The following is a 25,217-nucleotide window of genomic DNA, read 5'->3' as shown; positions in this document are numbered from 1 at the left end:
CCAATTTAAGGTGTTGAACAAGTTGCACTACACCCCCCAAAAAATTGCGTAATTTACAAATAACAGTCCCGGTAGGTGTCAGAAGTGTGGGGCGGATCAGGCTGATTCGATCCACATGTACTGGAGCTGCCCTCGCATATCTATATTTTGGGGGTAGGGGGTGAATATCCTAGAGGAAGTAACCCAGATACCGGCAGACCTCACACCACAAAAATATCTGTTTGGGGATATTGGTAAATAGTCAGAGGTAATCAGGAGGCTATTTAATATTGCATGCGTGGTGGCAAAAGAGTGCATTCTGCAAAAATGGAAGAGTGCACAGGCACCACAAGTGAGCCACTTTCTTAAGGAACTGATGTATGTTAATGAATGTGAAGAACACTACGTAATGTTACTCCTGAACTCATGTAAGCCGAAGGACATTTGGGCCCCGTTTAGAGTGTACCTATGCAAAGCGGACTCAGCCAGTAACAGCCCGGCAGGGCCCAGCAATGTGTTTAATCAGTAATACTGCACACCTTGTTATATAACCGAACTGAATGTCGCTGTTATGGATATATACGAAATGTAATGTTGTTGCAATGTTATGTACCATAATCATTAAATAAAGGTTTTATTAAAAAGAAATAACAATAAATAGGCGTCAAGAGCTGGCCTGCCACCATTAGGCTGTTGATTCTAAATATTCAAGGGAAGGGAAGAACCCAATACATAGTTTTGGTTATAACCTCTGCTCTGCTAACACATCTGTGAGGATACGCCTCGACTAGAGCCGCGGCGTGAATCAAGCACACCCTATTCCATAGACACTGGGATCCTTAACGACGTGAGCACCCAATATACCACGTCCATTAATTTGCCTACAAAAGCAGGAAGGGGTACCGCTGCTAATAGCTATGGCGGCGCCGTGGCTAACTCACCAGTTTTTCGAGCCGGCCCGGATGTGGGTGAACGGTGCGCACGACAGCTCCAAGATGCGGGGAGAAAACGACCGACCTGTCACCACCGTACTCCTCAGGGCGGTCCGGGGGTTACCCGTACCTGGAGGAGAACACCCAGCGTCCGGTCACGCCCATATTCAGCGCAGCCACAGACACGTGACCGACGCAAACGTCCACCACTACAACAGGGACGAGAATGGCAACACGCTAGGACGGCAAACTTTAAGGGAGGCGGGATAAATCCTCAAGAGCCAATGGGAACGGGGCTAGTCTGGGCGCTCTGTGATTGGCGGGGGCCTGAAACCATCTGTTGTGATAAAAGCGCGCCAAAACAAACTGATGGGTTGCTCTCATTCCACAGGACACGGAGAAGAGAGAGGAGGGAGAACCGGAGTGGTGGGCCTACCCGGACACCACGAGATAGAACCAAGTTGGGATTAATGCCAGCATACTCTGGAAGGCCAAGACACCGGTGAAGCAAACCGGAAGGACTTGATTATTATTTCTTAAAAAGAAAATACTGCCTTTCGCTACTGAAAATAAATATTGTTTCAGCATTCGCCTGTCTCCTGAGCATAATTCCACACTGGCGACGAAGGTGGGATTTTAGACAGCGCTATGGAGGCATTGATAAAAACTCTGTCTGAGGGCCAGCAGCAATTACAACAGTTGATACAGCTGCAGTCTCAACAAGCAGCTGCGGATCGGCAAGCCTTCCAACAGGCCATTCAGCTACAGAGCACCATACAAACCACTGCTCAGGACAAACAGCATGAGACTATATCCCGTCTCACGGATGCAGTAGCCAATACAAGAAACCAACCACTGGTGCCATCGGCGCTCCTGTAGAAATATAAGGATGGAGAGGACCCTGCCTTCTTTTTTACCAGTTTCGAAAGGTTTGCTAGAAATGCGCAACGGCCTCCGGAACGGTGGGGACAGTATGTTGCCCCCCTCCTATCTGGGGTGATGCAGGGTGCCTACCAGGGGGTGAACCCCAACGGCAAGACCCCGTACGGGGAAATTAAGGCTGCAGTACTAGATCGCTTAGGACTGGACGATGAAGCCTATAGGATCCAACTACGGGAGACCAGACTCAGGGCTGGAGAAAGCCCACGCCAGCTATACTATAGAATAAAGGACCTGGTCGAGAAGTGGCTTCTGGCTCCAGACCCCGCTAACCAACCCTTGCTCGACAAAATAATCCTGGAACAATTTATCGAAGCCCTGCCAGGACAAACGCAGAGATGGTTCAGGCAGCACCATAGACCCACCCTAACCGAAGCAGTGGATATTGCGTCGGCATACCAGAAGGCCGGTCACCACCGTCTACAGCCTATAGGGGTATCAGCCCGCATAGCCATCCCGATATCCGACCCCCATATGATGAGGGGTAGCCGAGCCCTACCCATAAGATGGAGATCCTCCGATGAGACCACCAGGAGACCAGAGGACAAGAGACCAGGAGTCAAGGAGAAGACCCTGATGTTGACACCTGGATACAAGCAACCACAATGTTATGATTGCAACGAATGGGGCCATGTCGCCCGGTTTTGTCCCAGGAGAAGGCCAGTCGAACCGATGGACATTGGTTACCTGAACCCGGTAGATGAGGAAGGTATCCCGGGACCCTATGTGGTGGACATCTGAGTCGACGGCAGACCATCACGCGCTCTCCTGGACAGCGGCAGCAGGCAAACCACCATATCACCAACCGTGAGTAACACTCTCTGCTTATCTAACATAACGGTACCTATTAGATGCATTCATGGGGACGTAAGGTGTTATCCGATGAAGGATGTGGTGATTGACTTGAATAAAACATCCACTCCCTTGAGGGCTGCTGTCCTGCCTTGTCTCCCCACCCCGGTGGTAATCGGGACCGACCTCCCCAACTTTAATCAGGCATTAAGGGAACTACAAGAAGAGAAGACTCCACCCGAACCCGATGTTACGGGGACGGACTCTGTTTCCCGGGAATCCCTACCAGGGCGAAAAAGGCGGACCCGAATGGCATGGTGTCAGGCCAGTTATATGACCCGCCCCATCGATTGGAAGTTAGAAGATAACGAAGACACCATTAGGGGGGAGACCCTAACCGACCCCACCCTACGAGTGGCCCGGGAAAGGGCATCTCAAGAAGGGGAACCCAACCTAGCCAGAGGCCCAGGGTTCCTTTTACGTCATGGTCTCTTATACCAGAGGTATAAGGACGACGACGACACCATAAAGGAACAATTGGTGCTACCAAAGAATCACTGCATCATAGTTCTACAACTAGCCCAGAACCATCCATGTGGAGGTCACATGGCTTCGCTTAAGACCCAACAAAACCTATTAAAGAGGTTCTACTGGCCTGGTATTTATGGGGAGGTAGCACGATTTTGTAAAAACTGTCCCACCTGTCAGTTAACTAGCGGGGTCCCACCTGCGAAGGCACTGCTACAGAAAATGCCCCTCATAGCGATCCCATTCCAGAGGATCGGCATGGATATAGTTGGAGCCCTGGAACCCGCCATCCGGGGATATAAATACTTATTGGTCTTAGTCGACTACGCCACCCGATACCCGGAGGCTTTCTCCCTGAAGGGAACGTCGGCCCGAGTAATATGCAACCAACTAATTCCGTTTTTTGCCCGAGTGGGGATACCCTCAGAAATAATCACAGACCAAGGTACGAATTTCATGTCGACTCTCTTACGACAAATATGTGGACAGCTCCAGATCAAACAATTGAGAACCTCAGTATACCATCCCCAAACTGATGGGCTGGTAGAACTCTAACCAGACGATTAAGAAAATGCTAAGAAGGGTGACGGGACCAACCGGGAAAAAATGGGATCGGGTGATCCCTCTGGTGTTGATGTTATTAAGAGGCACCCCCCAGTCTTCCACTGGTTTCTCCCCCTTCGAGCTCTTGTTTGGGAGACAACCTCGGACAATACTAGATCTGGTTAAGGAGGAGTGGGAAACCACCTAAGAGGTATCCTTAACCGAATACACTGAAGAATTAAAGAAACATCTGACTGCCTTACGCACGCTGGCCCAAGCCAACCTTGGTCATGCCCAAACGACCCAAGAGAAGAATTACAATAAGGGGAGCCGAATGAGAACCTTCAAACCAGGAGACCAGGTACTGCTACTACTGCCTACCAGCGCCAACAAACTGTTGGCCAGATGGAGAGGGCCTTACAAGATCACTGATGTACTAAGTCCAGTAACCTATCGGGTACATCAACCTGACTGGACCACCCCAGAAAAGGTCTATCACATCAATCTTTTGAAGAAATGGACAACCCTCTTCTGGGCACTTTTGTGAGTGTCGAGGAACCCGAATCGGAAGAGATCCTGAACACTGTTCCCGATACCCTGGATTCTTTCAATTGGGGAGACTCTTTCCCTCAAGATGAAGACGGACGTCAAGAGCAGGTTATCTCCTTATGCCGATGCCTTTTCCACCTTACCCGGGCGAACCAATATGCTAGACCATGAGATCAAGACAAACCCCGGACCACCCGTAAGGCTTAGGCCATACCGAATACCTGAAGCCAGACGGAATATCATCAAATCCGAGGTGGATGAGATGTTGCGGATGGACATCATCGAGCCATCCATCAGCGTATGGTCATCCCGCATAGTGCTAGTTCCCAAGCCGGACGGTTCAGTCCATTTTTGTATGGACTATAGACAATTAAACGCGGTGTCCCGATATGAGGCCTATCCGATGCCTCGGATGGATGAACTCCTAGAGGGCCTTGGAGCAGCCCATTTCTTAAGCACGCTCAACTTAACCAAGGGCTACTGGCAGATACCCTTACTCTCCCAGGATAAGGAGAAAATTGCCTTCTCCACCCCGCAAGGTCTATACCAATACAAGGTTCTATTCTTTGGACTCCATGGGGCGCCCGCCACGTTCCAAAGATTAATGGATATCATATTGAGACCACATGATGGATATGCTGCTGCTTACCTGGATGACATTGTGGTGTACAGTCGATCCTGGAAAACACATCTGGACCATCTGGAACTAGTAGTGGCTGATCTACATAAGGCGGGGTTACACATCAACCCCAAAAAAACTACGATGGGGACCCACGAAACCAAATATGTGGGACACATAGTGGGTGGAGGTATACTAAAACCTCAATTGTCTAAAACCCAGGCTATAAACGATATACCGACTCCCACCAACAGGAAGCAAATACGAGCATTCCTGGGATTAGTCGGATATTACAGGAGATTTATCCCCGACTTCTCCTCGATAGCCGCCCCCTTGACCGACGCATTGAGGCTTAAGGGCGTTCCTAACCTGACCAACAACCTGAGTGCCCTGAACGCCATAGCTCACCTGAAGCGAAGGATCACGTCAAACCCAGTCCTATGCTGTCAGGACTTCCAGAAACATTTCTTTTTGCAAACTGATGCCTCAAACCAGGTTCTGGGGGCCGTACTTTCGCAAGATAAAGGAGGGGACCTGCAACTGGTGTGCTTCATCAGTCGGAAGCTATTGTCCCATGAAACGGCATACTCGACCATTGAAAAGGAGTGTTTGGCCATCAAATGGGCCATTGACTCACTCCGGTACTATCTGCTGGGTCACTGGTTCACGCTATACAACGACCATGCCCCCCTGCAATGGTTGGCACAACATAAGGACACTAACCAAAGGGTTCTCCGCTGGTTCCTCTCCCTTCAACCTTTCGACTTCATCATGTTGCATAAACCTGCCAGGTTCCAGCTGGTGGCTGACTATCTGTCCAGGGGTTCTCCCTGGCCCGATCGGCCTGGGTTTGGGGGGGGGGTGTGAGGATACACCTCGGCTAGAGCCGCGGCGTGAATCAAGCACACCCGATTCCATAGACACTGGGATCCTTAACGACGTGACCACCCAACATACCACGTCCATGAATTTGCTTACAAAAGCAGGAAGGGGTACCGCTGCTAATAGCCGCGGTGGTGCCGTGGCTAACTCACCTGTTTTTCGAGCCGACCCGGATGTGGGTGAACGGTGCGCAAGACAGCTCCAAGATGCGGCGAGAAAACGACCGACCCGTTACCACCATACTCCTCATGGCGGTCCCGGGGTTACCGTAGCTGGAGGAGAACACCCAGCGTCCGGCCACGCCCATACTCAGCGCGGCCACAGACACGTGACTGATGCAAACATCCACTGCTACAACAGGGACGAGAATGGCAACACGCCGGGACGGCAACCTTTAAGGGAGGTGGGATAAATCCTCAAGAGCCAATGGGAAGGGGGCTAGTCTGGGCGCTCTGTGATTGGCGGGGGCCTGAAACCATCTGTTGTGATAAAAGCGCGCCAAAACAAACTGATGGGTTGCTCTCATTCCACAGGATACGGAGAAGAGAGAGGAGGGAGAACCAGAGTGGTGGGCCTATCCGGACACCACGAGATAGAACCAAGTTGGGATTAATGCCAGCATACTCTGGAAGGCCAAGACAGCATTGAAGCAAACCGGAAGGACTTGATTATTATTTCTTAAAAAAACACTGCCTATCGCTACTGAAAATAAATATTGTTTCAGCATTCGCCTGTCTCCCGAGCATAATTCCACAACATCACAACTTGAAGATATAAAGCAAGTAACTATTATGGCCGTTGAATACATAACAATGTTTTTAATAATGAGTCAGAGAAGGGTTAATTGTTGGAGTAATAGCATCCAAGGTGTTTAGTGTCACTTTAACCTATTTGGTAGACTGGCCTTCAAATAGTCCCACTTGTCCCACCTGTAGGTATGTTAATTTGCTCAACCCATAGGAAGAGCACTTTTTGGGTGGCTTATAACTTGGCTTGGCTTATAACTTGGCCCCCTTGGACGAATCCTCACAAACTTTGCAAAAAAAGTATATGGCCACGTCAGATTGGCAGGGTTTTGTTGAGGGGGCAAAGGTATAGGGGGTTCCCAAAATGTGTTGTTTTTCCCATAGACGTAATGGATGGGATGGGCCAAAAAAGCCAAAAAAACTAGGTGGTTTTTCATCTCCGATGTCTGCCAACAGTCCGAGGACAGCCGTGTGATGTTGGCAGACATCCTAGATTTTCGGGGGCATCCATACACATTTTTGCATTAGAGGGTTGGTGAAAAGCAGTTTTTGGTTGGCGTATAACTTTGGCGCCACTCAATGATACTGCATGACATGTTATGATATCTTTCTAGATTTGACCTTGAATGGTTCTACAAAGGTTGGTGCTGTTTTGCTGTTTTGCCAAGAGAGAACAAATGTATAGGGGGGTCTCAAAAAATGTGAAAGGCTTATAAATTTGTTGCTGTTTCACAAATCTGCACAAACGTTTGGAAAAATGATTTAAGACTCAGATTTGAATGTTTTTTAAATGTTTGGTGGGCAAAATTAGAGGGGGGGGTTTAACATTTTTAAACGGCTTATAACTTTGTTGCCGTTTGACGAATGTGCACAAAAGATTTTAGAAAGATTATAGACCCAACTTTGATATTTTTGGGAAACTGTGAATGGATGTTGTCAACTGGGAGCTAAGTTATACGACTATTTTATGTACGTACATTTTCACACTTTACAAAAAATAAAATATGGATGGATTTGCAGGAAAGTTGTGCAGGGAGCATTGGCAAGGACCTGAAAGCATGGTTTTGAAAATGTGTCTGTGTTTTATTTTTTGAAAAGTGTCATATTGTAGGTACAAAAAATTGTGATATACGTTTGGTGACTGAGTTATAGCCGGTGACTAAGGGCAGTGCCCAGATTGTCTGAAGGCCATGACTCGGATAATCTGGCTACTACTCATGACCACGAAGGACTGGCAATGGCCCTAAAGTGGACATGGCCACCAGGGACTGGCTATTGGGTGTAGTTTTTCAAAATCGGGATAGGTTTGAATGGGAAAACAAAAATATTCTGTCCGTGGCTACAGCCGAAGTGCTGAAAAGAATTGCATCAACAGATTGCTGTGACTATCGCTGCATACACTCTGAGACAATGGTAATCAGCAGATAATTACCAAGCACGCCGAACCAGGTGCCCATGTGATCAGCAGGCCACCCCTTGACTTCATTAACCAGCCGTATTTACGACCATAGTGGGACAAGATATTGGGATTGGATGCCAGACTATTTCCACAACCTTGCAGCAATGACTGGCCCACAATCCACATGCCTTGAGAAAGATCCTAGAGAGGTGAATTACGTGCCGGCTGACTTTAAACAATAGATATAGCATCTAGAATGGTTTTGAAGACTGCTTCATTAAGACAAGAGTAACTTATTGAATAACCCAGCGCTGGGGGAATAGGGCTCATTCTCCTATTTGAAACTTAACACTTAAAGAAGGAAGGGCACCTTCACAAAAGGACCTCATCACCAGGAGCAGGGTAATCTGTATAAAATACTAGATGAAGCGCAGTGATCTACCCATTCTAACGCCCTGCAATTACTTGATAATCATGTACCCTGATTTGATTATTGGGGCATTCAGCATGGCCGAACCCTAGCTTTGAATGGGAAGAAATATTCTGTTTCGGCTACAGCCTGAAGTGCTCTACTAAATTACAACAAACCTGTGCGAGGAGCATCAGCAAGGACTTGAAAGCATGGTTTTGCAAATCTGTTTTGTGTTTTATTTGTCCAAAGTATCCAAATCGAAACACAAAACATTGTGATTTAAGTTTGGTGCACGGACAGTGGGCCTGGCCCTCGGCAAGGACGAAGGCCTACTCTGAGTTACTTATTGGGGCATGCAGCATTGCTGAAGCACTAGGTTGAAATGGGAGAAACAAAATCTGCTTGCGGCTTGAGCCCGGAGTGCTGGACGGGACTGCAGCAAACTTGCGCGAGGAGCATTAGCAAGGACCTGAAAGGATGCTTTTGAAAATCTGTCCTTTGTTTTATTTTTTTGAAAGAAGTACAGAAAATTGTGATATAGCTTTTCTGCCATGAGCAGTGGCACACAAAATAGTGATATAAGTGTTTGCTGCATGGACAATGGGCCTGGCCCTCAGCAAGGACGAATGTCTACTCTGATTTGCTTGGGGCTTGCACTGCTGATAACAACTTACGTAAGTATGCGTTGCAAAAAATATGTTTGTTAAACAAGGTTTATAGTTCTTTCATATATGTTAAAAGAGGAATTATTAATAATTTATATGCAGTGATGTAACATTATGAAACATTTTCAGTTATGAAAACGTATTCTATTGACTGAAAAATCTTTCTTAAAGGGACGTTAAGGTTAAGATGTATCCCACCTTTGGGACTCCTCTGCCCCAGCAGTTAGCTAGTGGCCTCCCACCTTGGCACTTGCCCCCTGGGCTCCTATGAGCACTTGTCCATCCGTTCAGCCCCTTTCATTTATGCCCTTCTGTCACTGCACAATGCATATGTGCATTTATAGGAGCACTATGTACAATTATTTGGTATAAGTATGGGAAATGTAGATGCAACAGATTTGTAGAACATTGTTAAGTGGCAGTTGGTGGGTGGAAGTTTAATATGTTGATAGGCTATATGTAGAGTTTTTTGAAGTGAGTGGTGGATATATGTGTGATTGGTTTAAAGCAGGCAATGAGGGTGTGTTACAAACATAATAGTAAAAAGCGTAGAAGGGCTGTTTTGTGTGATGGCATGAATGTGCAATCTGGTTTTTCTAATAAGGCATGGGCTAGACAGGGGAATGCGGAGACTGTGGATAGTTATAAACAGCAATGGAATATGGTGTTTATTGTATACTAGAGAGAAAAATTTCAGACAGAAATTTGTTTCTGTGCTTTTTTTATAATTTACTCTAGTATGCAATTGTCCATTATTTCCATTAGCATAGTTGAAAATACTAATTGGAATGCTGGAGAATCTAATTGAATCTAACTACTTTACTGAAGAATGTAAAGTAGATGGACTATATAAGCTTATTTTTTTAGTTCTTTTCTTTTTTTAACTGTGAAAGGTGGTTCCTAAAGGAATCATTTTTTTAATGTTTTTTTGTTTTAACGTTTTGCTTTTGCTGGAGAGGCCAGACAGTAATGTGGGGAGGGAAATGGGGGAAGGGGCACCAACCACAGATATGGAGGGGCAGTTGGAGGAGGGGAAGATGTTGCATGTGTGTTAAATCTAAGGTAGAGGGCAGTGTTTCCCTCTTGGGCTCCCATGAGCACGTGCCGATCCGTACTGACCCTTCTATTTATGCGCTTCTGTCACTGCACAATGCATATGTGCATTTATAAGAGCACTATGTACAATATTTTTGTATAACTAAGGGAATGCAGGTGCAAAGGATTGGTAGAAGATTGTTAAGGGGCAGTTGGTGGGTGGAAGCTTAATATGTTGATAGGGTTATATGTACAGTTTTTGGAAGTGATTGGTTGATGGATGTGGAAAGCAGGTATTGAAGGAGTGTTACAAATATAAAATTAAAAAGGGTAGAAGGGCTGCCCAGTGCGATGGTGTGCACATGCCATCCGGGTCGTTTAATGATCCATGGCCTGGAAAGGGGACTGTGGAGAGCGCTGACAGTTATAAAGGTCCATTGCTTATGGTCCTTATTTTATGCTAGAGAAAAGTATTTGGGACAGAAAATTGTTTCTGTCCTGTTATATGTTTCTCTAGTAGACAATTGTCCATTATTCCCATTAGCATAACACAAAATGCTAATGGAAATTTTGGTGAATCTTATTGAGTCTAACTACTTTACTGAGAAATGTAAAGTAGATGGAGTCTATAAGATTATTTTCTTAGTTCTATTTTTTAACAGTGAAAGGTTTTTTTCTGGTGGTTTTTTATTTATTATTTTGTTTTTTTTGCAGGAGAGGGGGGGTGAGGGAAGAGGCACCAACCACAAATAAGGTGCGGCATGTGGAGAGGTGGAGACATGTTGTGCGTGTGTTACATATAAGGTAGGGGGCAGTTTTTCTCATGGCCCTTGATTACAGCCTACAAATCACTTTTGAAATTGCTCCCCCGTGCAGAGTGGTCTGTTGCAGTATATACAGAGTACTGTTGTTTATGAAAGATATGAATCAACAGCCTCTTTTATGGCTTGCAAGGTAGCTGGTGGGATTTTGTGTCCCACAAAAGTAGACTGTGTGGTTACAGCATGGGTTGAGGAAGATGAGGTAGAGGAAGACAGTCTACTATTTCCTAAGAAAGGAACATCCTTTCTGAGAGCACTGCAGTGGTTGGATTCGGTGTTGCAGTGCATGGAGGTGGTCTCGTAGAAGTACTTCCCAGGTTGTCCGCGAATGAGTACAACGTTGCATGTCACTTTGGTAGCTTTAGCCTTTGGTACATTTCCAACAGTGGTAAAGAACTTCTACACCCAGGATTCTCTCTGGGTGCTGAAGGTGGGCACTTCTTCTACCTCATCTTCCTGGTCTTCTTGATTGTCTTTTGAAGTATTGCACTTCTTTCGTTGTGTAGCTCCTCCAGCTGGTGGTGGCTCTTGGGGAGGAGGGATGGCAATAGCTGATGCCATATTTAAGATCAATAGCAGTTTTCCTAATATTCATCCACGTACGTGCTGTGTGCTGGGTTGCTAATGCATAATGAGCAGGAATAGGTGTAGGAGCTGTGCAAGGATACATTTTGAGCTTTAAAGTTTCTAGATGAGCTGAAAAATGCAGTTCAGAACTGTTTGCCAAGCACTGACTCGTTTTTGTGCAGTGCGGATGTGTTTGCGAATACGTCATCATGCATCATGCATCACACGTGCGCGTGGTCACATGACACTGTCTGCAATGACATCAGACGTTCGCAAACATGGACAAACACAAAAACCGTGAGAAAAAGGTGTAAAAATTATGCTATAAGGTGGGAAATGGCAGAGTTATAAGGTGAAACTTTCTAAATTGGAGAAAAATATTGCTATATTGGAGTAAGTATGATATTACTAAGTTATAGCAAATTAGGGTGCACTTGTAAAAAGCCATGAAATTCTATGAAAAAACGTTGTTAAAGGGACGTTATCTTTCATATACTGGGTGTTTGTCCTAGCAGTGCATGGTGGTGGTGTGAGCTATGGTTGCTTAGCTTACCATAACCTGGGAATTTCTGTGGGTTTTCAGTTTTACTTAACGATAACGTCCCTTTAACAAAGTTTTATCTTTGAATTTAGTAGGTTTTTATTAGTGCAACTTAACCACCATAATGTCCCTTTACAATGTTTTTTCAGTGCATATATATATATATATATATATATATATATATATATATACTACAAAAAAACTTTGTTAAAGTGACGTTATGGTTAAGTTGCCCTATTAAAAACCTATGCCATTCTGTGCAAAAACTTTGTAAAAAAGGCAGTTATGATTACAAGTAAAATCTAAAAACCCCTGAAATTCGGGAGTTATGGTAGGCTAATCACCCATTTTTCCCATCAGCACTCTCCACTGCTACCACTACCACCAGACCATAACAGATGCCACCACTCATGTCATTGATGCCATCACTGACGCCATCACTTCTTTAGCCCCTTTCTTTTATGTCAGCTAAGCAACCATAACTCGCGCCACCACCGTGCACTGCTAAGACTAACACCCAGGATATGAAAGATGACATGAAAACAGTACCACATGTATAACACAAAGGTGTTTGTTCGTGCGCAATCACCTTTCAATAAATGTGTGGAACATATAGGGAATATGTTTGGCAAAAATGTGCGTACAGAAGGCAAAGAATTACTGTTCTAATGTGTGGACAAAATCACAACAAACCCTGTGAAGCGAAGTGCAGTAATGGTAGAAATATTGCAAGCAACACCATTACCACTGACCTGTGCACACATTTTTGTGTAAGTGTCACAAGGGGAGATGGGTGAAGAAAGGTGTACTGAGAACGTATAAGGAAGCATTGATTTTGAAACGTTTCTGTAAAACAAACACTTTCACTGCACCTGATTTCATTTTTCCACTTATAGAAAGATACCAAATCTGACAACATAGCGTCTTCATGCAGAACTGATCTCGGTAATTGGGGCATCTGGGTTTCAGAAAGTACCGTAACGGCACAAAAGCATAATAGATGGCTCTGAGCCTAACGTTGCCAAAGCAAGTGGTGTCCAATAGCGTTCTGGATAACGTACCTTGGCGAAGGCTAACAATTACTGTTCTAATGTGTGGACAAAATCACAACAAACCCTGTGAAGCGAAGTGCACTAATAGTAAAAATATTGCAAGCAACACCATTACCACTGACCTGTGTACACATTTTTGTGTAAGTGTCACAGGGTAAGATGGGTGAAGAAAGGTGTACTGAGAAGGTATAAGGAAACATTGCTTTTGAAACGTTTCTGTACAGCAAACACTTTCACTGCATCTGATCTCATTTTTCCCCTTATACAAAGATACAAAGATACCAAATCCGACAACATAGCATCTTCAAGCATAATAGATAGCCCTGAGCCAAATGTTGCCAAAGCAAGTAGTGTCCAATAGCGCTCTGGATAAGATACTGTGGCAGCGTAAACAAATGAATTCTTAAAGGCTTACGTAGCGAGATATGCCACCTATGAAAGAACATACTACAACCCGCATCGGAGCATGGCAGATTATGAAGGGGAACATGAAATGGTTAAAAAACACACTAACATGTGAGCAGTAGTAAGTGACTTTTATTTCACAATGCACAGTGTTAAATCATCGCCCAATTCTCAGTTGCAAAGAATTTGGAAATTTTTGTCTCTGCTGCGCAATTGAAATGTTAGTTTTGACTGTCACGTTGATGTTTTCCCACACAGTCACCATGCGTTGGCGCCACAGTGTTTAACACATACACAGTATGCAGTGGCGACACAGTAGTCGGTTTCCTCTCACATTCATTGTGAAGACAGAGTCAATCGCTGTGATGTAGTCCATTAGAAAGTATAGTATGTTACTTATAATGTAACTGGCAATGGTGACGTTGTTGTTTAGGCACACTGAAATTATGCTTTGTTGACACAGAAGGCGTATTCCTGTCACAGTGATTTACAAGGCCACGTGAATGGCTCTGAACTATGGCACCAGAAAGGATGGTATGTTGCTTCTTACTGCTACAACCGCGTACGGACACAGAGGTCCGATGCGGTCATCCCATTCAATGATGACGCACATACAACCGGTGACGAAAAGCTGCACTTGACGATTAAAAAAAAAGTCAGTCGGACGCTGAAGTCCATGACATTCACAGTAAGGAAGGAAGTAGCTGAGGATAAAATGAGAAAAAAAAGGCATGAATACAAAGCCTTAATACAAATGTAAAGGGTAACACATTACATTTCTATAAACAATAATTTTTATATGGGGGAAATGTATTGACTCCTTAGAAAAGGCGACAATGTACAATCTGTATAGTAGTTAAAAAAATGTGATGGTCACATAAATGTCGTAGGTAATAGTGGAAATCGTAGTGACATTGTACAGACTGAGCTATTGTGCAATATGAATTTTGAATGGCACACAAACTACCAAAAGGGTGGTAATGTGCAATATTAAATTGTAACGCAACACAAACTTACAAAATCATTACTAGTTATAAATATTTTTTTTATCCAGACTAAGTAAATCATGGCAGGTTGCTGTACAGGCCTCGAAATTAAGCTTACATGATATGCACCGGCTCCATTTCGACCTCCGCAGTCACACAGTAGTTGTTTGCTAGAAAACTTCCACGGGAACTGATACTTCATGTGCCTCACAAACCTTTTTGAAGCATAAGTTATAAAAGGGAATGTTTTACAAACTGTGACACCCTACATTCTTTCTGTCTCTGTTCTCTGTATGTCAAGTCCGAAAAACAATTGACCCTTATGAGGTTTAGTGCGAGCGCGACCATACTGAGCGCCTACTGAAAAAATGAAATGAGATGAACTGACCTTCACTCCGAACACAAATAAATTCTCTTTTTTGCTATTACATATCAGCAGTCACTCATGAGAACCGTTCCTCCCGACCACGTGCATACGTGCTGTGTTTATGAAACTGTGCAGGTGGCTGCCTCACATTCAATAATATAGGACGCCAGTCTAACCGCAGTAATGTTGGTGTTGGCTTCTTACAAAGACGCAGTGAAGAATTGTAGTACATTGTCTACCAAGTTGCAGTGCACGGTATGATAGTGTTGACAAGAACAAAATACTGTTTCACTTTCTACTGCCACTTATAAGTAATGCTTACCTTTTGACACAAGGTTCCATAAGGGTTTGTGTGTGGTGATGTCGGCGTACAACTTAAAAAGTAAGTGAACATGGCGGCCGTATCAAAAGAACGCTACGCACTTGACGCTCCGGCAGACCCAATTGGTAAAAGCGCAACATCTTGACGAACAGCATGCCATGGATTAGCCAATAGAAATATTCTCCACTGAGCGAACAGGGAAGTGGGACCGCGGAGCGGACATAGATATCACTAATTCTTAGAGAGCTATTTTTTGATCATTTTAAAGGAAACTGCAATAAGATTTCGCACAAAATATACAGAAGCACGCTTTGGGGAACAAGCCCCTGCCACTGCTGCAAAATTGAAGACAATGCGTCCAGTGGTTTGGCCTGTAGCCGTGCGCAAGGTTTTTGCCCCATTCAGTCTATGGACAAAAAAAAGACGTTTTGGGACCCCCCCTATAACTTTGGCCCCCCCTTGACGAATCCTTACCAAACTTTGGGAAAAAATACAGAGTGGCCCATATACTTTTTTTTGCAAACTTTGGTAAGGATTGGTCCAGGGGGAGCCGAGTTATAAGCTGCGCAAAAAGTGCTCTTCCTATGGAAACAGCAACTTAACCATAACTACACGGCCACTACCGTGGCCATGTAATATATATATATATATATATATATATATATCTTTGAATGACACTGTGGTATGTGTACTTTTCAAGTTATCTTTATAACGCAGAGTATTGTTGAAAGCCAGGCATGGGGGTGAGAAGGGGAAATGATGAGAGGACAAGTAAGTCAGGATGTGGCAAGAGAGGTTGCAATCCTGGACACTGCTGCAGTTATTTCCCCCTGATTGTGGCTGCTTTTCAGGGCACAAGTAAAGGACATGTGTGGGTGGACAGCGTAACATTTTTTTAAAGGGTGGACACAACCCCCTTGGTTTCTTTTGAGGTTGGCAAGCTGGCTCAAGTATTTGGCTACCAGGATTTTACTCAGGTTGTCATGTTCCCAGTGCAGACGCGACCATAAGCACTTTTTTTGTATGGGGATTTTGTTTTCCAGGGAATATTTCACTACAGATTGCTGGCTTTAAAAGGTGAGCAACTTTTATACTTTGCCAGCATATCTATTGGAACATTTCCTTTCTCTGGTTATTTTTATGGTGTTCGTTACTTTTTAAAGTTGTCTGGTAGTGTTCTAAAATATACACTGGTGGTGTGGAAACAATATATAGAATAACAAAACCCTTGAAATTCAAGGAAAAAACTTTAGTTGCAGGGACATTAAGTTGAGAACATAACACAACAAAACCCCTAAAATTCGGCTAAAGCCACCTTAACTTTCCATCCCCTGTTGTGCAGTCTATGACCACAATGATGACATGTACACTACACAGTGCCCACCATAGCCGGTTAGTGTTGTAATCTAATCAGAGATTCCATCAGTGGTGTCAAAGATGATGTAATTAATGATGGCATCAATGAAGTTGAGGCTGGTGCTGTAGATGGTGAAGTCGTGGCATCCCAATGTTTCCCTTTCGCGTGAAGTCGGGTGCATGGACAGCTTCGCATTTTTCTGATGGCGAATGAAATAGAAAGCAGTGAAAGTTAACTGTAACGGCTCTCAGTTTTCCTTGCTTTACCTCGCTTGCTGTGACTGCGAGACTGCTCAACTCTGCGAAACTCTGAGCCTCTATAGGGTTTTGTAGCTTGTCACTCCGCTTTACAGCAGCAACTGAAGGCAGACTCATGCAAAGAAATCCAGGTAATCTGCGAGCCTGCTCAACTCTGAGAAACTCCACACACTCTGCGCTTGTAGGGGTTTTTGTAGCTTGTCACTCCCCTTAACAGCAGGAACTGAAGGCAGACTCATGCAAAGAAATCCAGGTAATCTGCGAAACTACTCAACTCTGTGAAACTCTGCGTGCTCTGCGCTTGTGGGGGGTTTGGATCTTGTCATTCCCCTTAACAGCAGCAACTGAAGGCAGACTCATGCAAAGAAATCCAGGCAATCTGTGAGACTGCCCAACTCTGGTGAGGTAATGGCCCTTTAGTAACGTGCATGCAATGGATAGGGTTGCAGAATAACTCTGACTCCAAATAATCGAACCAACTCAGGAACATGGAAAAGGTGCTGTTTTATTAACAATTATCTAAAATGGGGAGTTTACAACGGACATCAATGGAATTTTACTCAACTGTCAACAATTTTCTCATAAAACATAGACTTTATACTAAAAATATATGAGAAGTGGCATCATACTATGTGGCAAATAAGAAAAACGTACGAGGGTTTGTAACTGGTTCAAGGGGAACATCTAAGTATACTTTCTATAGGGACTAGGATTGTGATTGGCTGCCCACTGTCAGGCAGACAACTTCTGCCTACCTCCAAAACATGTCATCGTCAACACTATTAAGCACACAGTTTATTATTGGTTTTCAAACTATTAGGCCCTTTGTTATATGGCCCTCTACAATTGGTTGGCACGTTCGTGCCATGTCTTGAACATTCGGTTCACTTAGCAGCACGTAAGTTCAGACCCAGGTGCCAGGAGCTGGACTTGACTTTACCTCCCCACCCAATTAGCCCAACATCTCTCATCACCCATGCCTTTTGCCATGAAGATTGTCTTTGAACTTGGCCTTGCAAAGTATCCTGTCTCTTGGAATATATGGGAGTGCAAACACTCACTATTGTTGTTCTAGCCCTCCAAGCTCAACTTTATTTCCATCCTTGGCTCACGTGACCGGAGACCACGATTTGGTCAATTTTGCAGCATTTAAATATCTTAAATGAATAAAACTTGGCACTCTTGGTGTTCTTTCTTTGCACGTTAATAAGGGATGACTCTTCCTTTGCACATTCACTGCTTTCAAGAATAGATAACTGACCTTAGCTGTTTCAGTTTTGATACCAGGCCACACAGCCTTGGTATGCGCTTCCACGATCTCAGCTTATTCTTACTGCGCCACAATTTTTGACCTTTCCTCTCCATGGGTCCTGGCTTACTAAATTCATGACACCAATGTCTAGCTCGTATACAATGGCGTTTCTTATGACGTCACTAGCTTCTCTCTCTGCTCCTTTTCATATTACTTCAGGGAGTTCCTCCCTCAGATTGTCATCTCTTCGGCGATACATTCGATAGGCTTTTCTCAGTGGATACCTTCTTTGAAATATTTGCTGTGGTGTTGGCACAACTGCTGGTGTCAAACATGGCACGATCTCCGCTTTCCAACATATAGGAGGTAGGGAGGCGGGATTTCCTGCAGAGGCATGCCGCTGCTCCTCTGCACTGCAAACATTTTTAAATTGATTTTATTACTTATTTTACGCCACATACCTGTATGCCTCACGGCGAACACACTACGTAGACAAAAGAAACAAACATGTAGCCGGAGTCAAGATATTGTGGGCCATTTAGAATATCGTAGCAAGTTTAACCTGGTTTCAGATTGAACAAGTATATTTTGATTGCCCCCTTGAAAGCTGACAGAGAATTGGAGGCTCGCATTGTTAATGGGAGCGCATTCCATTCTTTGGAGGCCGGAGTCGTGGTTGTTTTATCTTGTGGTTGCCATTGGAGCAAAGATGTCGGGAAGGATGATCAACATTCAGCCGCTCTGAAAGATACAAGGGGCAATGGAGGTCCAGCACTTATACAATTGTGCTAGGATCTTATAAGAAATCCTCTGCTTGACAGGCTGCCAGTGCAATGCCCTTCTAGAATCAGTAATATGGTCCTGTTTACGTAGACTAAAGACTGTCCCAAATGCACTGTTGTGAGTGGGCTGAAGGGACTGAAGATTGGCCTGTGTTGTTCCGACTAAAAGACTATTACAATAGTTAAATCTTGAGTTCACTAACAACGCCGCCAAGATTGATCTATTACTGAGTGAGATAGATAGCCTGATTTGGTTAAGAAGCCTGACCACGTAACCACATGAGGAATGCGTGTGCAACACATGAGTCTTCATACTCAGTTCTGCGTCCAAGGGGATGCCCAGGGTTTTAACATAATCAGTTTCGATAATCTGACTATTAGCGATGTTGAAGCTTTTGTAGGATATATCCAGTTTCTTAAGTCCTTGTCCAGTAGCCACAATAAGAAGCTCTGTCTTATTGTCATTAAGCGCCAAGGGGTTAGAGACCATCCAAGTCTGTATTGCAGCATATACACCATTCAAGATCTCAGAATCTTGGTCATAATTGCCTGATAGCTCAAAGACCAGACAATGCAATGAGTCAAGCAGTGGCCTGATATAGAGGTTGAAGAGAGATTGTAATATACAGGATCCCTGTGGAAATCCAGCGTTGATGAAATCAGGGGAGGATTGATAATTTTACACTGCCACTCTCGATACCCGAGGGTCGAAAAAGGAGGCAATCCAATCAGATGCCTTGTTGGAACAGCCGACCAGACCCTTCAACCCATCGACAAGAATAGCATGGTCGACCAGGTCGAAGGCAGAGGAAAGATCTAATAGTATCAACAATTCCGGACGTCCTCTTTCTACTATACCAGTCAATGTGGTTTTGAGGTCCAGGAGAGCCGTTTCTGTCTCATGCCGTGCTCTAAATCCCGATTGGTGAGTGCCTAAGATGTCATTTTTTTCAAGGAAATCCTGAAATTGAAAAATTGTCAATTCATCCAGGATCTTGCTCAGGAAAGTTACGTGGTTATCAGGCGATAGTTTCTAGCTGAAAGGGGGTCAAGGGGTAAGTGTGACTGTTGTTTCATGTACAGGGAATAGAGGTCAAATAAACCGTTCAAAACTCTTCTCCCACGAACCCCCTTTTTTGTCTAAATGTTAACATACATTGCAACATTACCAAATCATGCACACTAGCATTAACTGGTAAGAGTCAGATTTAATACAACTGCAACCTTTTCTGTGTACAAAAGCTATTTCAGACAAGCAGTGCTTTGTTAGTATAGTTTCCATGTGTACTTAAAAATGTGAGCAGTTTTGAAAACACAACAGGCTTTTGATACTACGTTTCCACCACAACGCAATACACAATCTTTCCCCTATCTATCAGGATCCCTTTCTCACTCTCAGGAAAGAGTGTGCATTTTTCAATTAGAAATTACACTTTATTGCATCTATCATAAGCATTTTGCTTACCCAGCACCAAACCCAGACCTTCTGTGACATTTAGCACCCCTCTGCCTAAAGGCCAGATCTAAGGAATGGTGGCAGTTAGAAATTTTGTTTTTGGGCAAGGACACCCCTTTCCTTTAGGGAAGTCTGGGGTTGACTAGAACAATAGGTGTCCCCAATTACATTACAAAGTACAGTTTTTAAAGTACACTGGGAATAGAAATGTTTAATTTCGAATGTTAACAAAATCACCCTGTGGTATTTGGCTATGGGGGAATTAATTGAATTATTATTTATCAAATATACTAAGGATCTGCATCCATATCCCCACCCATTAACTAAGGGGAATGTTTTAAATCAAACAAATCCCTACATACTTGGTTCTATTGGACAAGTCACTCACATTGAATATCTCTGTGTTTGGCGCGCAGGAAAGTCAGCAGCATTTTAGGACCCTCTCTTGTGGAATCACAGGGATCTGGTCAGGTACTTCAGTCAAAGATAGCCACCAGCACTCATCCCTCTATTTGGCTCTCCACGGTCATAGGGTCCAGTCAGCTTTTATGATTTCCCAATTGCTGTCTCCCAGGCAAAGTTAATCCTGCAGCAATCTTTAATAATCCCAACCCTGGTAGTATCAGGCAGTCTTTCCAGGATTCACCCAGATGTTTTTTAGGCAAGTCTCCACAAATGATTTCAGGCAGCTGTCTCAGGATTCACCAAGATGGTTTTTAGGCAAGTCACCTTGAAGATCCTTCGGCAGCTCTCCTCTTCACCATAGTGTGAGGCTTTTTTTACCTTCTAAGCCACACCTCCAGAATATTGACATCAGGAGGTGTTAACCTATTAGCACTGAATTTTCATTGGAGATGAAACCGCTTCTCCTCCCCCCATGGCCCAGCCCCTCGCTAAGTATAGGCCTCTCTGAGTTATGAAGTTCAATTGATAGGAGCGATACCACCCAACAGAGTCTTCATTTGGCTTCTTTTTACACATGTAGTTTTGCACTGAAAAAGTCCAACATGAGATACATTTTAGTTTTACAAATCAACATATTAACATATATATTTTTGTGTTCCTCTACTCAGCCCAGACTTATCAAGATGACTCCTGTCTCAGCAGGGGGTTGCAGGTTCAATGGCAATTTTTCGTACTTTATACAACAATTATAACAGTTACCAACCTGACATTTCCGATCCCAATATCTAGTTTTGCAAGCCACTAACTCCCCAACTTTCAGCTTCCTTACATTTTCTGGGGAGTTAGAAACATGTTTAAAGTTATGGCAGGGTTTCCAGATTTTTATGGAAGTTGATTCAACAGAACTGCTTTGGGACCAGCTTTAAAATGATATATGTCCCAATTCTGTAAGTATCACGGTTCAATTATTAACAGGTAAAATGTAATTCCTAATATAAACCCACGGCCGCATATTTACATATATATTTCTGAGTTTCATTTCACAGTTTACTAAGTTTCAGTTTTAATTTCCCCTAAAACCACCAGCTCTGGGCATCTGCTTCATCACTGTTGACCCAAGCTGGGGTAAAATGAGCAATCATTCTTGTGAAGTCAGAAGCCAGGCTAATGGATACTGAAGAGATTTTATCTCTCTGGCCTGATGGGTCTCTGGCCTCGGTGACAATCTTGATTGCAGGCCACCCCCAAGTCAGTCAGGGATGGTTCGCAAAATTTCTTGCATTTTGGGGATTTTGAAAAGTTCATCCCACTTAATAGAAGTCTCTCTGTTGATCCAGCACACCAACAAATGGGTCTGTCATGCATGAACAAGGCTCTCCTCTCAGGTCCTGAAACTTCAAAACAATTGTCTTTCAGATGGAGAGGCTGAACAGAACATGTGATTGGGGGAAGGTCACTTTAGCTTTCAGGGGAAGAGTTTTAACACTGACACAAGCCTTCTGTGTTTTGAATAACAGAAGAACTCACTTTCCATGTAGAATAATTCTTGCATTTTTCTGGGCTTGATCAATCACATGCAAGGCCCCTTTGAATCAGTGTATTTCAACTTGATTTGCACACAGCATTTTTAATGTGGTAGCTGAAAATGAAAGGCTGCTTTTTTGTCTGTCAGCTCACAATGGGCCTTCCCATTTCCTTTCTGCAGTCTGGTTTTATTCTTCACATATCCCTTGCTTCAACTGAAGAAATACACACAGTTTGAATTCAGTAGGCACTTTGGCTGTGTTAAAGTTTGGAGGCTGGCTTTTCATTCTGCCAGTGTGCCTTTCCCTGACAAGAATGTATTTCAGCACATTAGGGGCCTAACGTGGTCTTTCTGTTCATTTTCCTGGGCTGAAAGTACCCCACACAATGAGTACCTCTTGTTTCTTATAGCTTGGTTTCGGTCCAGGCCATTAGCCCTGTGCTTATAATAACATAGACCATATGCACTAATTGCAATATTCTAGAACTAGCTTGGGTACCCAGCGTTGCCCGTGCACTGATTGAGTGGTGTCTCATGTGCCCTGGAGGATGTTGCTCTTGTCCTATTGTCGGCAAGTCTTGCTTCAGTTTTCTCAGGTATCTCATTTGCCCTGGAGAAAGTTGCTCTTGTCCTCGGATCGGCAAGCTGTGGTGCTATTTGTTGTGGTTTTCAAAAGCTCTTGATATTGATTTTCGCTTTGCATCAGATGGAGCTTTCCCAAGTGATATTCGTTTTTTTGTGCGGCATGTTTAAGTCACTCAATGGCTTCACCACATTTGAGAAAATGTCCAAGAATTATTGATTGCTTGTGCTCTCTTCTAATGAATGAACTTAATTAAACTGTAACCTTGCCATTTCCCATATTTGGTGTGGGCTGATAAAAAGAATTACATTTTTTTTAATTCCCTTTTAAAAATGCTTTAATAAAACACTCTCGAGCTGTATACAGTAGTAATACATTTCAAAGGAATAAACAACACATCAAACATTTTGCTTCAAACACTTTTCAAAATGCTGCCTCCTTCTAGTACCTACTGTAGTGAATCGGGGTGAGCATCAGTAAATGAGGGTGTCAACGGAGTGAATTTTTTGCATCCAAACATAGACTATAATCTTGCCCCAGACAAACGAGGAATCCATGCAACATTTGGTAGCAGTTGGTTCAACGGTGTGGATTTGCATAGCCGGACTAACATACAGTCACACATCCACATTTTTTTTGCATATACGATTTTTGCATCCAAACATAGACCACGATCTTGCCCCAGACAACAGAGGAATCCATTCAAAATTTGGTAGACGTGGTTTCAACGGTGTGGATTTGCATAGCCGGACTAACATACAGACACACAACCACATTTTTTTTGCATATACGATTTTTGCATCCAAACATAGACCACGATCTTGCCCCAGACAAACGAGGAATCCATGCAACATTTGGTCGACGTGGTTTCATCGGTGTGGATTTGTATAGCCGGACATACACACGTGCATACATTCCGCTTTATATATAAAGATGGGCAGCGTGCACAAACCAGAGTGGAGCTTTTTTAGGGGCCTTGAAATCACTGCATTTCTTCCCTGAAATAATGTTGGGCTAAAAGATCGAGGCCTGTTCCACAATGCCTCCTGTGTTATTTGCCTTGAATACCTTATCGGCCTCACCAACCTTCATACCACACCGAGTAACTTAGGGTCAGAAATCACAAGCCTGTAGATTCAAGCAAAGTGCAAGAAACAACCACGTGGCAGCACACTGGCTATTCACATTGTCCCCAAAACATGGAACAAATAACCCAAAAACAAATAATTAAATAAAAAAGAACCCTTCTACTAAAGTACCATGTATAGCTGTGAAATAGGTTAACTGCTCCTCTAATGTGAGCCTTGTTTGCTTCCCGACCTGCCTGCCCCTCTTCCTTTCTGAAATGACACTGCCCAGCACCCTCTGTAAAATACCTTGGGGGTGAACCCTTTTTACAGCGCTCTGCTGCTTGCCCCCCAGGCTTGCGCTTTATATATCCCATACATTTATACATACATGTTTTGCATGCATTTCATGCAACATGATATCCCTAAGGTCAACATTAAGGCTTTGCTAACTTTATATCAATGTTCTATTCTTGCAAGTAAATTATTTAAATTTTGTTCACTCCCTTTTTTCGCCAGCTGTCTGCCGTGAGCCACAGATAACAAATGGAAGAGCCACAGACCACTCTGTCATGAAACCAAAACATTTTCATTGGTACAGATACAATGACACGGTTGAAATTAAGTGCCACCTGAATTACAATATAAGAGGCACACCCATGATTCGGTGCACGGAAACCGGGCAATGGTCGGATAGGCCTCTCTGCGAGCCTGGTAAGTTTTACTTGTTGTATTCCGCTGATGAGATCACCAATACATATACTATTCCTGCGATAGGAGCAGTGTTTATAGGTCACACTTTCACCTGAACCACGTTAATGAAATCAAAAGGCGCCTTTTTGGGGACGTTTTTTCCTGCAAAGTGCTTTATTCAGGGGTCAGAAACATATGACTCTACAAGCAAGGAGTCCAACTCCAGGCCTCGAGGGCCGGATCCATGCCGGGTTTTAGGATACCCCTCATTAATATTCATGAGATAAATATGCATACAATTATTCTAAATGTACGCATATTTTTCCTCATGAATATTAATGAGGGATATCCTGAAAACCCCTCAGGATTCCGGCCCTGGAGGCCAGGAGTTGGACAACCGGATGGATCCCTTGCCATGGGCTGTGGTGGCTTTGGCTGTTGGGTATCGAAGTGCAGAAAATCTGAAGAGCCAAAGGCTGCAGACAACTAACAACCTTTTAAAAAATATATATTTTCATGTCACTTCCAGCTGTCTCAGAAGTAATGTTAATATTTTCCACAAGTGGTCTTTATGTCTCACTAAATACTAATTTTACTGCCTCTGCAACTCTTTCAAATCCGATTGCCTGCTATGATTTACGATTTGATTGCTGACTCGGAAAATGGCTGGACGCACAATTACGCCTGACATCCATATTTTTGACATGAAAGTTATTTACTCCCAACATGTTTAGCATTGAAGTATTAAGTTGATTAACA

General features: G+C 43.7%; 1 protein-coding gene and 1 long non-coding RNA gene across 5 annotated transcripts in view; one reads left to right on the top strand and one right to left on the bottom strand.

The window, feature by feature from the left end:
* LOC138520848 (uncharacterized) overlaps window positions 1-25,217 on the bottom strand; it is a 253,068-nt gene that overhangs the window by 151,615 nt on the left and 76,236 nt on the right. The gene's annotated exons all lie outside the window — the stretch shown is intronic.
* Window positions 1-25,217, top strand: part of LOC138520847 (complement receptor type 2-like) — a 309,555-nt gene that overhangs the window by 234,904 nt on the left and 49,434 nt on the right. For 2 of the 4 annotated variants that reach the window (XM_069633219.1, XM_069633221.1), the window contains exon 17: window positions 24,285-24,479. The exons of the other annotated variants lie outside the window; for them this stretch is intronic. In XM_069633219.1, coding sequence (XP_069489320.1) covers window positions 24,285-24,479 — 195 coding nt within the window. The remainder of the gene's footprint in view (window positions 1-24,284; window positions 24,480-25,217) is intronic. 4 annotated transcript variants of the gene reach the window in all.

The sequence above is a fragment of the Ambystoma mexicanum genome, chromosome 13 (assembly GCF_040938575.1).
Source record: "Ambystoma mexicanum isolate Mex_15411 chromosome 13, UKY_AmexF1_1, whole genome shotgun sequence".
Lineage (NCBI taxonomy): Eukaryota > Metazoa > Chordata > Amphibia > Caudata > Ambystomatidae > Ambystoma > Ambystoma mexicanum.
Note: the sequence above shows the minus strand (reverse complement) of the source record. Positions and strands in the feature narration are given on the sequence as shown.